The sequence below is a fragment of the Squalius cephalus genome (genome assembly GCF_949319135.1).
Source record: "Squalius cephalus genome assembly, chromosome: 12".
NCBI lineage: Eukaryota > Metazoa > Chordata > Actinopteri > Cypriniformes > Leuciscidae > Squalius > Squalius cephalus.
In genome coordinates, this window is record NC_137133.1 from 35,431,322 (window position 1) to 35,449,830 (window position 18,509).

The 18,509-nt window shown below is 36.9% G+C and overlaps 1 protein-coding gene across 2 annotated transcripts in view; it reads left to right on the forward strand.

The window, feature by feature from the left end:
- fut8b (fucosyltransferase 8b (alpha (1,6) fucosyltransferase)) overlaps window positions 1-18,509 on the forward strand; it is a 120,970-nt gene that overhangs the window by 91,217 nt on the left and 11,244 nt on the right. For both annotated transcript variants that reach the window (XM_079888844.1, XM_079888843.1), the window contains 4 exons: window positions 2,824-2,939; window positions 7,308-7,473; window positions 12,173-12,287; window positions 15,337-15,574. In XM_079888844.1, the coding sequence (XP_079744970.1) occupies window positions 2,824-2,939; window positions 7,308-7,473; window positions 12,173-12,287; window positions 15,337-15,574 (635 nt within the window). The remainder of the gene's footprint in view (window positions 1-2,823; window positions 2,940-7,307; window positions 7,474-12,172; window positions 12,288-15,336; window positions 15,575-18,509) is intronic.

Consider the following 18,509-nt stretch of genomic DNA (forward strand, 5'->3'; position numbering starts at 1 on the left):
CTTCAGGCTTCAGTCTCCTGGCTAATCTTGCGACTCTTGTAATTTCCTCTCGCAGTGAGTCAGTGACTGACAGTAATTCACTCGCTGTAATGTCATTTGGCCGCCGTTCCCTCCTGTATCGGACTCTGTTTTGCTCTCCATCAGCAGTTCTGAAGTTCTGCCTCGTCTGATGCTTGTGTCACACACTCGTTAGATGGAATTGAACTAGAGCTGCATTATTCTGGATTAATTGAAAAAAAAAAAAATTATATATATATATATATATATATATATATATATATATACTTTTATTTTTTTGTTTAAATAAAGAAATCACGATTCTCCCACAATTCTGAATAGACCACTGAACAAAATAAGATGAAGTTTACAAGAGGTTCTGATGTTAAGGTTAACTGCTGCAGTCTATTTAAAAATATTTAATTAATTTGAATAAAAAAAATAATCAGTTTAAATGAATGATTCAATGACTCGCTCATAAATACTTCATTTGTTTCAGTACTGGATGAATCAGCGTTTTTGAACGAATCTCTTTAATGAATGATTCAATGAAAAAAAAAATAACAGTCACTTGTCGCCACCTACTGGTGTAACAATGTAATTGATACAATCTATATTTTTGGGTCGTTATTTTCAAATGGTGATTTGCTCTATTACATTAGTGTTTATATCTTAACTATAATCTTTTATTCCAGTACTTCTGTGATAATATGAATATTTGTAAAACAGAAATAATGGTACTGTGTGGCTGAAAAGACTGTTTATGAAGCTGTTTCATACATATATATGACAACTGCTCTCTGGGTCAGCGGCGCGCAAACACAGATTTGAATGTTCGCTGTGATCTTTTCCAGATTGCAGTTAGAGAAACGTCTTTCAGATGTTATGGAATGTGAGTCTATTTGTTCATTTCAGGACTTGAAAGACCAAGTTAGTCTTCAAAGTTCTTCATTTTTCTTTTACTTATGGTTATGTGCTTCCCTTAAAGAATCTTAGGAAATCAAAATGGCTTCATGAAGTCTGGAATCCAAAATGTATGATAAAATATTGGAATGTTCATATAACACCAATACATTATATCTCTGTTGTAAAGTGTGTGGTCTCCTCTCTGCTGCCATCTTGTTACTCCTAACTAGAATAGGGGGACATATGTATAAATTGTCATAGTTGGTTTTTGTATCGAAGCGGAAAACTCAGGAGATCGTAGGAGTAAATTTAAACACAACCACTTTTGACATAGAACAGGTGTGTGGAACTAATAAATAACCAGGGAAACTAACTAGGGAACCAGAATAGGGAAAACATAACCAAAACACAATGAAACTAAGGGGATGTTTACACGACATCGTTTTCAACTAAAAACGTAATACTTTTTATGCGTTTTGGCCGTTCGTTTACACGACAACGGCATTTTGGGTGCCTGAAAATGCAAACTTTTGAAAACGGTCTCCATGTAAACAACAAAGACGATGATGTCATGCATGCACATGCGTATTATGTGTTCAGTCTATAGTGTTTCATCACCATCTACTGGCCTGGCAGCAGAATACAGGGTTTTTAGTCGTTTTTCGCGGATCCGTGTGAATGGGGATTGTTTTGACAATGATGTCATCTGTGTGTAGTTATCTTCTAGTCACTGATTAGCATATTCTGTCTTGATAATCTATAAATCGTGTTCAGGGGGCGGGGTTTATGTAAATTCTAGGGTTGGTGATGTCACTAACCCGGGAGGAATGTGGTGTAGTCTCTACCAGCCGTTTGTTGTAGTCCTTAAAAAGCGATTTCTTTAAAAGCAAATATCTCCCTTTGCTTTAAACTTTGAGCGTTGTAACTTTGCAGATGTTGTTTATGCTCAAACAGCAACATTACACACTAACTAAAGTTAGAAAAGTTAAATCATAATCAACCACCCCTTTAAGTGTGTCAAAATTGTAAGATTTGCGTAATTATAGTCTTATAGACTTAAGAATAAATGATTCATAAAGAATTATTTTTTTTCTTTTCAAAAAAGCCTTGCTGACCCCAAACAATTGAACGGTGTTGTCTTTCTAATGCCTTGCTTTTTCTTTTTGCATATCGAAGCTGGCTGGTTTTCTCACCACTTGTGGCTGTTTTTGTCATTTGCTTTAAAATTAAAAGCCCTTTTTGCATCTTTTGAATCAATTAGTATTCCCTCCTCCACTCTTGCAAATTGTGCTAACATGCTCCATTGATTTCTCCACGCTAATCTTTGTTCCTTTGCATATATACCCTCATGCATATGCATTCAGCAGAAGTATTAATATTAATGTATGATTACCATATTAATACTTAGTATAAGCGATCTACTCAGTGGTTTTGGCACTTGGACGCATATTGACCCGTTTACCTCCCCTTAAAAGAATATTCAGTAAACATTCAGTTATTAAATAAAAGCTCAATATGATAATATGTGATACTAAACGAGCAGTTGTTTGTGTCATGCAGTTTCCCAAATGCTCGTTAGTTAAGAGGTGATTTCATCTAAATCAGCTGAATAGAAACGAACACTGCCAAACTGTAATTAGCAATTATGCTTTAGACGAATGTATAGGCAGCAAATTTATGCAGTGCACTAAACGCTATTGAACATCACAGCAGACATTTATGATTATTTTATTCATGGCCAATCCATAATCAGGCTCCAGTGAATCAACGTTCGGAGCCTGTCGTTTCCGTGTCGCTCTCCGTTTGTTTTACGGTCTGATTGCTTTCTTCATAGACGGCGTGAGAAGAGCAGACAGATCCGCTGTTTGCATACTCTAAGCTGCGGAAGCGGTTCGCTAACAAACCGTGTGTGTTTTGCAGGATGCCGGAAGGACAGTCGGATGGGCCGATATCGTCAGGAAGACTCCGGTCTCTTGAGGAACAGCTAAGCCGAGCCAAACAGAAGATCCACAGTTTTCAGAGATTATCTGGAGAAGGCAAGTAAAGAGATAAACAGGACTAAGTCTCCCTTTCTTAACCCTAACAGAACCCTTGTCCATACATGTCCAAATACTCATGGTCTAACATTGGTCAGATTAACTGGTCTGACCCAAACTCACATCATTGTTTGAGCCAGTGAGGATGTTTCACGCTGGTTTTGATAGTGTCACTAGCCGCGTTTCCATTACCCTTCAAATTGCGCAAATTGAAATTGCGAATTGAAAATACGCCCAATGGAAACACGTCAATTTCGCAAAAACTTCCATTTATCGCAAAAAAGTTTTTACGCTCGCATGAGGTGTTTTTTTTTTCAGGCAATTCAAAAAAGAAATATTTTGCAAAACGGCACTGGAAACAGTTTTTGCGCATTTACAGGTCACCTGACGTAGATGACGCGGTGTGTTTGGACAGATTACGAGACAGAGTTCTTTATTAAATTCATAATAGACAGAAGAATTACAGGAATAATGGATTCTAAACCTCAAAGAAATGCCACAATCAAGACCTCGAAGCAGAAATGAGGGAGAAACACCCAGAAACTCCTCATATGTGCCGCTCACAAGTATAATAAGGGAAAACACACATACGTCTCCTTCCATTAATAATAATGGCTAGTGCAGTGGCTGGGATATAGTACATAAACCTACCAACGTCCGTTGCCATGATTTTTGGAATGATTTTACTTTTCGCCTTTCATAAACTTATGAAGTTTTAGTCGCATATCATCGGTTAATGGAAACGCCGTCATTTCGCAATAGTTTTTTGTCGACATTTACAAAAAAAACGCTAAAGTTTTGCGCAAATCTGTAATGGAAACGCGCCTATTGAGTCACAGTGTTCGCTATTCATGGGGGAATCAGCATGAATGTCATACTTATAGTTGCATGTTAAAACTGGATGCAAGAACACATTTTAAAGTGCCCCTATTATGCTTTTTAGGATATTATTACCTAATTATTACCTTTTATTACCCTATTATTACCTTTTATGTAGTGTATAATATGACTGTTTGTGAATGTAAAGGTCTGCAAAGTTTCAAAGATCAAAGTGCAGATAAATAGAGTTATCGTCTCCCAAAAGAAAGAAGCATTTCGAGTCTTACTTCCCACTGAACCTACGTAGATTTGTAACAAATTTGCATATTACCAGCCTATGGTCTTCATTGGCTGCCTGCGAACAACGTTTACTTTGCTCCGCCCTCAAACACTGTAGTTGTATCTGAGGTCTGAAAGAGTTTGGTTCGTGTTTGTTGAGAAGACGCTGTTTTTGTACAGCGAAAGCAAATCAACTTTGATGCGCTCAGCGTTGGAAATGATACAGTAAATCCGACACCATTGTTACTGTTCATATGACTGATTAAGTGTTGAGGAAGATCCAGAACTAAAATTCAGATATGGAAATGGACATTTGGCTTCCAACAGACTGGGAACTCTGACCAATCAGAGCAGAGTAGGCTGTCAGAAAGGAGGGGTTTAGAGAGAGATTAGAGATTCTTGATCAAACGGTTTCAGACACCGAGAAAAGAGTTGATGCTGCAATATACTGTATATTATGAGAAGATTAAGTGTTTTTTGACCTTATTCATGTAAACCTATTGTAGGAGACTCCAAAACAAAATGAGGATCCTTTAAAATAGCATAATAGAGGCACTTTAGCAATGAAAAAAATTAGCTCTGAGCATGCTGTTTATATTCTGGCCGAAATTTCCGCACGTTAAAAAATAAATACGGCCACCTCACGTTGTGTCAATCACGTTTACACACTGCCTCCCAAAAAAAATTCGGATCAGGTTCATTTTGAGAGGTGTTTTGACAATTCAGAGCCACCGTACAAGCAAACGCCAAAATCCAGAACTGTTCAGGATCAATTGGTTCACAGAAATTGGTGGTTTTCATTGTAATATGCGGCTCCAGTATCGCTAGCATCAAACTGAACCACTGACATCCTGAAGTAAACTTTGAATTGCTCGGGATAATCCCGAAGCTCCTTGATAAGGAGGTGTAACTCTCCTTCCTCTCTACGCAATCTCAGGATTGGATGGACCCAATATTTCCTCATTCTTTTTCTCTTTTTAAGAAGAGAGAGGACAACAGAATCATCCTGACTGCTTGAAGACTCCATTTTGTATTGTTTTGCGAATTTTGTCTGACTCAGTGTGCAAGGACCTTTTAAGGTTTTGTTGTCCTCTCTCTTCTCAAAATGAGGAAAAAAAGAGGAAATATTGTGTCCATCTAATCCTGAGATTGCGTAGAGAGGAAGGAGAGTCCGCTTCCTTATCAAGGACCTGCGGGATTATCCCGAGCGATTCAAAGTGTAGAGGAAGTGTGTAAACGGGATTGACACAACGTGAGGTGGTATTTATTTTTTAATGTGAATATTTCTGACGAGAATATGGACTCCGTGTGCAAGGACTTTTAGACTGGCACATTGACATCCTTGTAGGTTTAACAGAATCACAACAGAATGATTCATTGTGTAGGTAGAGTTTGAATGTTTGCATTTATATCTGTGTATTCAAGTCTCTGCATGCATAATCATCAGGGTCAGGATGGGGGAAATTTCCTTGCTGCAGGATCTGCCAAAAATAACTTCCAACATCATTATCATCACCCTGGGCCAGAGGTCACAGATATATGAGAATCATCCTTAAAGAGTCTCTCTCTCCTCGTGCTTGTTCTGACCCCTATAAAAGGAGCGATGGATGCTGTGTGTCTCACTCAGGTCACCTCTGCTGTAATGAGAGGACGGATTCGAGGATAAACCAGCTGTGTTTGAGCTGCCCACCTACACAACACCTGAAGTCAAGGACAAGATTTATAGCCATAGTGATAGTGCTTATTGAAATTATTCTTCACTAGATTAGAACAGCATTTGTTTCTATAGCTGTTATCCTGCTAGAAGTTTCCATCAGAAGATGATTCACTTTGATCATAAAGGGATGGACACGGTCAGCAACAATACTCAGGTCGGCTGTGGCGTTTAAACAAAGCTCAATTGGTACTAAGAGTCCCGAAGTGTGTCAATAAACACCCATTACAGCACCAACACCTGAACCGCTGATACAAGACAGGATCATCCATGCTTTCATGTTGTTTTCACCAAATTCTGACCCGAACATCTGAATGACAGCAGAAATCCAGACTCATCAGACCAGGCAACGTTTCTCCAATCTTCTATAGCCCAGTTTTAGTGAGTCTGTGAATTATAGCCTCAGTTTTCTGTTCTGAGCTGACAGGAGTGACACCAGTGTTTCTTCCATTCTCTGTAAACCCTAGAGATCATTGTGAGTGAAAATCCCAGAAGATCAGCAGTTTCTGAAACACTCAGAATAGCAACAACCATGCCACATTAAAAGTCACGTAAATCACCTTTCTTCCTCATTCCGATGCTCATTTTGAACTTCAGCAGAACGTGATGATCATTTCTACATGCCTAAATGCTTTTAGTTGCTGCCGTGTGATTGGCTGATGAGATATTTGAGTTAATAAGCAGTTGAACAGGTGTACCTAATAAAGTGGCCGGTGAATATATATATATATATATTCCATTACATATCCAATGTGGTGTGTGTGTGTGTGTGTGTGTGTGTGTGTGTGTGTGTGTGTGTGTGTGTGTATGTATATACTTTATATATACACACACAAACACACACACACACACACACACACACACATATTCCTTCTTACATTTGTTTCACAGATCTGTATAAAACATAAAAGTGTAAATGCTGAAAATAATGACAATACAGATACAAAAAAAAGTAAAAATTATTGAACCTAATATTTGAGATTGCTATTTGATTTTATGCTTATTAGAGTATCATGTTCTTAGTTTGGCAACATGCTATCTGTGAGGAGCACTATTGAGCAGTTACTTCTGAAGTTTCATTCCCATTAGGATGCTGCCTATGCAGTCAGGATACAGCAGAGCGGCTCACTGGGGATCGGGACAGATCTTTCATTCAGGGTCACCCGTCCTGCTGGCATTATACCCAGGAGGGATTCCTCCAAAAGCACTGAACTGAACGTATTACATAAGAGCCGAAGATGGAGACCGAGCAGAGCGAGAGACGAATGAGAACAGAATCAAAAAGAGGACAGTCTAAATCTGTAGGGGAGATCGACAGCAATTCTAACCTTTCTTGCAATTTCCTTCAAAACTCACACGCTATTACAAATCTGCCATCTTTTTATATAAAACACATATGTCAGCAGTAATAGCTGCTAAGTCAACTGCAGTCTTCAGCTATAGATAATTTCTTGTACTAAGGCCCTTAAGCTGTGATTATCTTCACATTATATCACATCCACTCAGACCTCATTCCTTAATTAGAGCACTTTTGAATCTCTCATTCTCTTCCTCAGTTGGTCCGGGTCGAGAACAGGAAGAATTGCGGAGGAAGGTGGAGAATGGAGTGAAAGAGCTGTGGTATTTTATTCGAAGCGAGATCCAGAAGCTGAGTCACATCAACCCGACAGACAGACAGAAACACACTGACACACTCCTGCAGGACCTGGGTCACCAACAGAGGTCAGGCGCTATTCACCGCTGCTCTTTCAGTGCTCAGGCGACTCTGGCTGCATGTGGGGACCTATTGTGTAAAAATCACTTTTAAAGGGTGACTCTCGCCAAAATGCAACCTAGGGTCTTTTTGTTAATCTATCCGAGGCAAACTTTCGTTTAAAAGCATAATTAGAATGGAAACGCCACTTTTAAGTTTGACCGTATTTTCGTTTTCGGTCAAATTGCCTTGTGAGTGGGAGTGATTGGGGCACGACTATGATAGCATCAAAAATGGCTATTTTTAAAACACTAATGCGGCTCGACACAACATGAAACTTTGCTCTCAGTATCACCAGGGGCTCTACACATGAACTCCAGCATTGAGAACATTGTTTGTGTACACAGAGTTTACTAAAGAGAAAGATTTTGATCAACTCACTGTCTCTGTGTCCGCCGGCATTTTGACAGTCAAAAATAGTCGATCTCCGAATGTGAATGAACTGACTCTGAATTTTAGTATTGCTTCTTATATAAGGATCCTTTTTCAAATACAAGGTCAATATTGATTTTCACTAACGACAAAACAACAAATTATCCGTGAATTTATATGGAACTAAGCTTTAGGAGCTTTCCATCTTTACTTTACTCGGAGATCGACTATTTTTGACTGTCAAAATACGGGCGGACACTGAGACAGTGAGTTGTTCAAAATCTTTCTTTTTAGTAAACTCTGTGTACACAAACACTGTTCTCAATGCTGGAGTTCATGTGTAGAGCCTCTGGTGATACTGAGAGCAAAGTTTCATGTTGTGTCGAGTCTTCTTAGCGTTTTAAAAATAGTGATTTTTGATGCTATCATAGAAGTGCTCCATTCACTCCCATTCAAAAGGCATTTAACCTAAAACTAAAATACGGTCAAACTTAAAAGTGGCGTTTCCATTCTAATTATGCTTTTAAATGAAAGTTTGCCTCAAGTAGATTAACAAAAAGACCCTAGGTTGCATTTTGGCGAGAGTCACCCTTTAAGATTGATTTTTAACATAATTATGTGTCCGCGGTGTGTGTACACAACCACCCTATTATGGTAAAAATCCATCCACTCCAAAAATCCTTTTGTTATTTTCCCCATAAATCTAATACAGGGTCTCCGATTCAGGAATGCTTTGGATGTGTGCGCTCAGTAAACCACATATCAAAAGTTTAAACTGATATGGCTATAAAATGCATGCAAATAATAAACTTTAATGGTGACGAAGAACTGCAGTGTCACTTGAGCGTGACCACGATACAGATGATAATCAAAAACAAACTAAACTGATATTTTTCATTTTGTTTGTTGTTGCCGGAGTATCTGAGGCAAAAAAAAAAAAATTGTTAAGTATTTATTAATGATGTGTTTGCTGTATTGTCTTTAATTAAAAATAGACTCAAACATGACTGGCTTGCACCAATTTAATAAGAATCAGCATTATGAAAAATAATAATTACAAAAAAGTTGACCAATCAAAAGTTTGGAGTAAGATTTATAAACGTTTTTGAAAGAACTATCTTCTGGTCACCAATCAAAAATACAGTAAAAACAGTAATATTGTGAAATATTATTACAATAAACACTTTGTAAGTGTTTTCTATTTGAATATATGTTAAAATGTAATTTACTCCATAATGGCAAAGCTGCATTTCAGCATCATTACTGCAGTCTTCAGTGTAACATGATCCTTCAGAAATATGCTTAATTATTATCATAGTGCTCACTTATTAATTATGATTGTTAATTTATTAGTATTATCAATGTTGAAAACAGTCTTGGCTGATTAAGGCGCTGCTTTTTTAATGAATATAAAGTTCAAAAGAACAGCATTTATTTGATATAGAAATCTTTTGTATCATTATGAATGTCTTTACTGTCGCTTTTGATCAATTGAATGCATCCTCACTGAATAAAAGTATTAATTTCTTTCTTTTCTTTTTTTCATTTATCTTTCTTACCCCAGACTTTGGAATGGTTGTGTATACAGTTTCCACAAAAAACTATATTATTTACATGATTAATTGTCAAAATGCAACAAAAAAAAAAAACACACTTAAACCTAAAATAGGTTTTTAGCAAAACATTATTTTTCATTCATTTCTCATTTTCTTCTGATTTTGGGGTGAAAAATGAGTCGAGCATGTTGTCGACGGGTTTCATAACATTCAGAATTGTTTTTTGATGAGATGGATGATGAAGAATTGATGTGCGTCTCCAGTTTCGCCGTTATGAAACGGCTCCAGACGCTAATAGTGGTGCAATAGAAATATAGCAGCACTTAATTTTGAGTTATCACCCGCTAGACTAATTACAGAGAGAGACGCTGTCAATATCTCATTATCTCGGCGTCTCTGAGACGGTCAATCAGCACATTCACACCTGTTTTGACAAAGAGAAGTGCTCGATGCACATTTAATGCTGTGCCGTGTTGGAGCGAGCGGCTCCCTGAGGAGTCTCTCATTGATGAAGTAATAATTAAACTCCTCATAAACTCAGCATATGCCCATCTGTTTGAATTAGCAAATGACTGGTTGATCACAATTCATGCGTTCCTAGTGTCTAAACTCCCACTTTTTGAGGAGTTATTTGATTTAAAGGAATGGATCATCCAAAAATTAAAATGATCATCATTTACTCATTACTTTATTTCTTCTGTCGAACAAAAAAGGAGATGTTGTGCTGAATGTTCTTCTGTTCTTTTCCTCGGTTCACATTAAAATACTACAAAATACATCTAGGCGAAGGTTAAACAAAAGGACGGGTCTTTTTCTCTCTCTGGCGGTGAATGTATTGTGTAACTGTAAACCGGCTGGTAACGGCAGTCCTATGAGAGCAATAATCAGATCTCTGGTTTGACTGGATTATTTTGATTTCATAGTTCTTTTCAAAATGATGCCTTAAACCCTGATGCAACCGTGAAGGACGGTTTAAGGAGATTTGAGATCTGATTTGGTCAAAATGTGCACTAAAAGTAATCAACAGTGCAGGGTAGATTGCTTACAAATTATAGTCCGTTACTGAAGACAAATTACATGCCTGTACAATGCATGGTTGTACACTGCAAAAAAAAAAATATATATATATATATATTTTCAAAATGACAAAAGAAGCAAAATGACTTGAAAAATGTATCAAAATGAAGTGAGAAAAATACCTGCCAATGCGGTCAGAAAAATAATTGGCAGATATTTTGGTAACCCTTTACTTAAAACCTTCATGTATAATGCATATTCATAATGTACGTTATAATGCATTATATCATTTTTATAAACAATTGTAATTAAAGTTCAAATGCATTATATTTACAGTTGCATCTGAAATTGGTTGTCATGCATTATACTTTCTGAAGGTGTCACATTAAATAGTATTATAACTGTGTCATGCAATGCATTATAAGGTGCATTACAAGGCATAATCAATGCATTAAAAATACTTTTATAATGCACTATATATAATGGTGTGAAGTAAAGTGATACGGATATTTTTCTTGTTTTAAGCTTAAACTTGCATAATTTTGACTTTGACTTAATACTTAATATTTAAGTCATTTTGCTTCTCAAGTAAATGTATCTTGATTTAATAATATTTGTACTGGAAAGCAAGACAGAAAGACTGAGGAAGAACATCACAGTGTAATAATCTATTACGTTACACATTCCAAGTAATATGACCAGCCTACTTTTTGATTACTTTGAGATTAAAAGATTGCATTGATTTGAATAATTGTGTGCCATAAAAATAAAGAGAGAAAGAAAATCCATTCTCTATATAACGTCAAAGAGGTTGGACTGACACATTTTTTTTTGCATTTTAATGTGTTTGAAAGACAAAAGCCTTCCAAAGACATAGTAATACAAGATTAGATTTGGGAGAATCAATAAATTACAAACATATATGTGACCCTGGACCACAAAACCAGTCACATGGGTCAATTTTTTGAAATTGAGATTTATACATCATCTGATAGCTGAATAAATAAGCTTTCCATTGATGTATGGTTTGTTAGGATAGGACAATATTTGGCCGAGATACAACTATTGAAAATCTGGAATCTGAGGGTGCAAAAAAATCAAAACTCCTTTAAAGTTGTCCATTTATGTTCACGATTGTGCAGCATTCACTCACAAAAATAAATGTTTTATATATTTACGGTAGGAAATTTACTAAATATCTTCATGGAACATGATCTTTACTTAATATCCTAATGATTTTTGACATAAAAGAAAAAGCAATAATTTTGACCCATGCAATGTATTGTTGGCTATTGCCACAAATATACCCGTGACTGGTTTTGTGATCCAGAGTCACATATTTGTTTTGCATATATACTTTACTTTAAATATCTACCCCCCTTCTTCCTCTAAATATTGTATTATTATTGCACTACTGTAGAATGCCTGAGCCTCAAACTAAGCATTTCAATGTACAAATTGTCGCTGACATATGTATGCATGACAAATAAACTTAAAACTGAATTAGAAATATTTCACCACCATTTTGTCAATAATATTTAATCATGTAATCAATAACAAAAAGTAACTTTAGTCGCAGTATTTTAAAATGTAATATATATTGTAAATACAAGTCCTTTTTGGAATCTGATTACGTAATCCAGATTACACATGACCAGCACTGTAATTGTCAGATGATAGAGAAGGAGGTTTAACACTCTCTCCTGTGTTCCTCTGCTGTCAGGACGATCATGACAGACCTGCACCTCCTCAGTCAGGCCGATGGAGCGGGGGACTGGAGACAGAAGGAGGCCAGAGATCTCTCCAGTCTGGTGCAGAACAGGATCTCATACCTGCAGGTACAGTACACGCTTGCTCTCGCTCAACTCTTCTGCTCACCAGAACTGTGGCTAGTGCTTTTCTAAACTTACCAGACACTCAGCATTTTCACAGGACACAAATTTGACATTGATACCATGGGGAAAAGCTGACATATGTGACCCTGGACCACAAAACCAGTCACAACCAGTGAAACTGAGATGTATGCATCACATGAAAGCTGAATAATCTTTCCATTGATGTGTGGTTTGTTAGGATAGGACGATATTTGGTCGAGATACAAATTAGAAAATCTGGAATCTGAGGGTGCAAAAAAATCGAAACATTGAGAAAATCTCCTTTAAAGTTGTTCATTTATGTCCGCGATTGTGCAACATTCACTCACAAAAATAAATGTTTTATATATTTACAGTAGGAAATTTACAAAATATCTTCATGGAACATGATCTTTACTTAATATCCTAATGATTTTTGGCATAAAAGAAAAATCGATAATTTTGACCCATACAATGTATCGTTGGCTATTGCCACAAATATACCCGTGTGACATGTGACTGGCTTAGAGGTCCAGGGTCACATATAGATAGTTTTAATATGATCTCATAATTTGTCAGCAGGAATATTAGGCGGCTGTCACTTTAAGACCTGACGCATTATACTGTCACACATGCGTTTTCTTTCTGACTGTTTACGTTCACTTAAAACATAACGGACTGTGTTTACGTGAATACTCGCCAAGACCGGCATTTTTACATTATTTTGTGTGTATTTGACTATTTAAGTGCAATAAGCAGCGAAAAATGACTTTATGTTCACGGTATCAAAATTTAAGTGAGTTTCACCTTAAAACATGACAAAATATCTGCCAAAAAATCTATTTGATTCAAAGGGAAAACAAGATTAACGTCTGGTTTTAAGCAAAAACTCATTTCATTTTGATACATTTTTCAGAGACAATGCATAAAAAAAACAAAAATTAAATATTAATTTAAAAGCTCATTTAAAAAATGGTAATTGGAAATAATTTTTCTCTGAATTTGTACTATAAGGATTTTAAATAATTGTTCAGCTGAGATTTTCAGTCTCTGATTTTAGGAATCATTCCTGCCTGGAGCACAAATAAATCGAGTTGAATACTTAAAGTTTGGCCAGATCATTAACCCCGTGTATGATCAATAATAATAATGTTTGTCTCGGCGAACAACACTAATTAAATATCTTTTTTTTTAAATATGATTCCCTCTCCGGGCCTGTTCCTTTTTCCCCTTCTTTCCCTTTATGCTGAAATCTGTGTCTATCCCGTCAGTCTGATCGCACTGGGAAAAGGAAACATTGATGGCGTTCGAGATTGTGATTTTCTTTACAAACGGCCTCTAACAAAAACCAAAGTGTAAGATCAAGTGAAGTCAGTCTTTTACAGTCTTTTGAATCTCGACTCTGATGCCTCGATCATGCATTATTTGTTTTCTGCAAAGAAGCGCTACTTTGTCAAATCAGTCCAAAAGGAATAATTAAAGATCCCACTTTATTTAACATGATGATAATAATATAGTGTTTGTTTGTCATGCTAGTTTAGATGGTAAGCCACAAGTCTAGACCAGCATGGTGTCTGTTTCTCTCAGCGGGAATGATCTGGTTAGCATTCAGTACCATGCTTTATATCAAATACTATCTGATCGCTGATTTCCATACACAGAACCGCACAGTACATGTCTGTGAGTGTTTTCTGCTACGGCAGCACTTTAAAATGAGAGTGCTTCATCTGCTGCCATAGCAAAGTCTGGGCCAACTGTATTGAATATGAATTAAGAGTGAAATCTATATAGCCTTCACTCGAAAAAAAAAAAAAAAAAAAAAAAAAAACACGACGTGAAAGGGTCGCCAGACAATTTGATTATCGTAACTCATTTCCTCTAATGGCACAATAAAACTGAAAACGCATTTCCGAGGGGAAATAATGTGCGCTCAGAGATTCCTCTGCCGGACACAGAATCAGTTCATCTTTTACAAACGTGTATCAGGATAACCATAACTCCTGCACAATATACTTTAACTTCAGATTTTGTTAGTGCTGTAAAATTATAATTAATATGGAATCTCCTTCAAGAAGCTTTGTCATTTTATCTTCTTATTTATTCGTGGATTTTATTTTTTTAATTTTACTTATTTATTATTTGCACTAGTACACCGTTCTAAAGTTTGGGGTCTGTAAGACTTGTTTATGAAGAAGTCTCTTTTACTCACCAATGCTGGATTTATTTCATGAAAAATACAGGAATATTGTGAAATGTTATTACAATTTAAATGAACTGTTTTCTATTTGAGTTTATTTTAAACTCTTAATTCATTACTGTGATCAAAGCTGTATTTTCTTAAAAAAGAGAGAGGATATATTTATAAATGTATGCATTCTTCAAGCAAAACGGCTTATTTCTTTAAATTGGAAAAGTATTTGTGCACCAAGTATAGGACGTTGGCTAAAAGAAATGGTAACCAATATGTCAATGGAAAAGATGACTTATATTTTAAGGGACAAATATACAGTTTTTGCTGGAGTTTGGGGACCTTTCAGATCGTTCTTAAAATGTGGTGGACTTGGAAAGGTGTTAATAAAGGACTAAGAAGAGATGAGGTAGAATATCAATGTAAAATACTGAGAGGCTTTTTTTTTTCTTGTTAAAATGCAAAAAAAAAAACATCATTACTCCAGTCTTCAGTGTCACATGATCCTTCAGAAATCATTCTAATATGATGATTTGCTGCTCAAGAAACATTTCTGATTATTATCAATGCTGAAAACAGTTGTGCTGCTTCATATTTTTCTGGAAACAATGAGACACTTTTCCCAGGATTCTGAACAGAAAGTTCAAAAGATTTAGTTTGAAATATAAATGTGTCTAATAGAAAACAAACTGTAATTTATGTATGTAATATATGTAGCCTAATTAATGTGACCTTGCTATTAAAAAAGAATAATACTTTTGGAACTTTTATTGCCAGACCTCATTGAATCTAAAATGCGGTCATAATTTGAAGTGCATCTGTCATGTGTGTTGTGTGTCCCGCCAGAACCCGCAGGACTGCAGTAAAGCTCGTAAGCTGGTCTGCAACATCAACAAGGGCTGTGGGTACGGCTGTCAGCTCCATCACGTGGTTTACTGCTTCATGATCGCTTACGGCACACAGAGAGTTCTGATCCTCGAGTCGCACAACTGGCGCTACGCTCCCAAAGGATGGGAGGCGGTGTTCCTTCCCGTCAGCCACACCTGTACGGATCGATCCGGAGCCACGACAGGACACTGGTCAGGTGAGAGCTGTCAATCAGCAGATCTCGTTATTAAAGTCAGCATGAAACCGAAGTTGAGATAGTCTTTTCTTCCCTATAGTGACGTATATCCGAGTGAAACGGCTTCTGGAACAAGAACAAATGTGGGCAGGGCTTGATTTTGTCTGTGGGGAATTGATGTGGTTTGCTATTGGCTGATCTCATGTGAGTGACAGGTTATTGCCCCGCCCTCGTCATCAGAGAAGAGATGCTGCAAGAGGGAGGAGAAGATATTTTGATTAATTTAAAAAGAATGATGTGCACAGATACATTATTTATAATAAATACTGCAATATTCCATAAAAATAACAATAGTCAGTTTTGATTTCATGGCGATTTGAAGTCAGTAAGTGAAATTAAAATGGGCCTTTTTACCTTCGTATTAAAGGCCAGCTTGTCATATTGTGAATGATTCAACAGTGCATGTTATTATGGAGAAAACAAAAAGCATAAAGTCTGGATGGTAACTGTGACTATTTCCCATTGCTTCAAATGTGGCCCATTCAGTGTTTTATAGTGTTAGTTTTACTTTATCAATTAAAAAGAAATCAATCAAATGAAATATACACTACCTTTCAAAAGTTTGGGGTTTGTACGTAAGATTTTGCATGTTTCTTTTTTGCACTAACATCTTATCTCATAGACTACCATTCAAAATTTTGAGGTCAGATGTTGTTGTCATTTTTTTATTCTTTTTTATTCATCAAGGATGCATTAAATCCATTAAAAGTGACAGTAAAGACATAACGACAGAAAAGATTTCTATTAAAAATACACTCACCTAAAGGATTATTAGGAACACCATACTAAAACTGTGTTTGACCCCCTTTCGCCTTCAGAACTGCCTTAATTCTACGTGGCATTGATTCAACAAGGTGCTGAAAGCATTCTTTAGAAATGTTGGCCCTTATTGATAGGATAGTATCTTGCAGTTGATGGAGATTTGTGGGATGCACATCCAGGGCACGAAGCTCCCGTTCCACCACATCCCAAAGATGCTCTTGGGTTGAGATCTGGTGACTGTGGGGGCCATTTTAGTACAGTGAACTCATTGTCATGTTCAAGAAACCAATTTGAAATGATTCGAGCTTTGTGACATGGTGCATTATCCTGCTGGAAGTAGCCATCAGAGGATGGGTACATGGTGGTCATAAAGGGATGGACATGGTCAGAAACAATGCTCAGGTAGGCCGTGGCATTTAAACGATGCCCAATTGGCACTAAGGGGCCTAAAGTGTGCCAAGAAAACATCCCCCACACCATTACACCACCACCACCAGCCTGCACAGTGGTAACAAGGCATGATGGATCCATGTTCTCATTCTGTTTACGCCAAATTCTGACTCTACCATCTGAATGTCTCAACAGAAATCGAGACTCATCAGACCAGGCAACATTTTTCCAGTCTTCAACTGTCCAATTTTGGTGAGCTCGTGCAAACTGTAGCCTCTTTTCCCTATTTGTAGTGGAGATGAGTGGTACCCGGTGGGGTCTTCTGCTGTTGTAGCCCATCCGCCTCAAGGTTGTGCGTGTTGTGGCTTCACAAATGCTTTGCTGCAGACCTCGGTTGTAACGAGTGGTTATTTCAGTCAAAGTTGCTCTTCTATCAGCTTGAATCAGTCGGCCCATTCTCCTCTGACCTCTAGCATCAACAAGGCATTTTCGCCCACAGGACTGCCGCATACTGGATGTTTTTCCCTTTTCACACCATTCTTTGTAAACCCTAGAAATGGTTGTGCGTAAAAAAAAAAAAACAGTAACTGAGCAGATTGTGAAATACTCAGACCGGCCCGTCTGGCACCAAGAACCATGCCACGCTCAAAATTGCTTAAATCACCTTTCTTTCCCATTCTGACATTCAGTTTGGAGTTCAGGAGATTGTCTTGACCAGGACCACACCCCTAAATTCATTGAAGCAACTGCCATGTGATTGGTTGATTAGATAATTGCATTAATGAGAAATTGAACAGGTGTTCCTAATAATCCTTTAGGTGAGTGTAAATGCTGTTCTTTGTTCTCCTGAAAAACATATATCACGGTTTAGTAACACAGCTTTTTCCGACATTGATAATAATTAGAAATGATTCTTGAGCATCAAATCATCATATTAGAATGATTTCTGAAGGATCATGTGACACTGAAGACTGGAGTAATGATGCTGAAAATTCAGCTTTGATCACAGGAATAAATTACACTTTACTATATATTCACATAGAAAACAGTTATTTTAAACCGTAATAATATTTGACAATTTTACTGTTTTTACTGTATTCTTGATCAAATAAATGCAGCATTGCTGAGCAGAAGAGACTTCATTTAGAAATGTTTAACAGTCTTAACGACCTCAAACAATGTATTGATGTATAGGTGTCTCTAATTAAAACACATCTCTTGTTCTGCATTCTCCAATTAAACACTGCGTTGCATTGATTTAATTGGTTTCTCTTTCCTTATAATTAAGATTAATACACTTTTTTAAATTAACATTTCTCATTGTGTATATACTCCAATCCATTTTAAATTAACTTAAGCTCAGATTGTAATTGTATTCTTTATTATGCCACACTATGAAATGTGCTATATATAAATGTGCTGAGCCCATCAGGTCATAGTTAACAAGAATTTGAGCATTTTCTACTGTAAAACTTGTTCACCGTGTGTGCGTGTCAACTAGAGTCCACTTCTCTAATGCTCTAAGTGTGAAGCTCTAGTACAAGACCGATATTTAAGTGTATTGAGGACATGTGAAAATTTCCTCTCCTCTTTGTGTCCTAATTATTACAGCCGAGGATCTGTTGAGGGAATAGATTATCTGAGGATTCTTGTCAAAACCCATTCCAGCCGCGTGAAAAAGAAAAAAAAAGGCAGAAGAAGTGCTGCGAGTGCTTTTACACGAGCCTGGGAATGGCATGGGAGT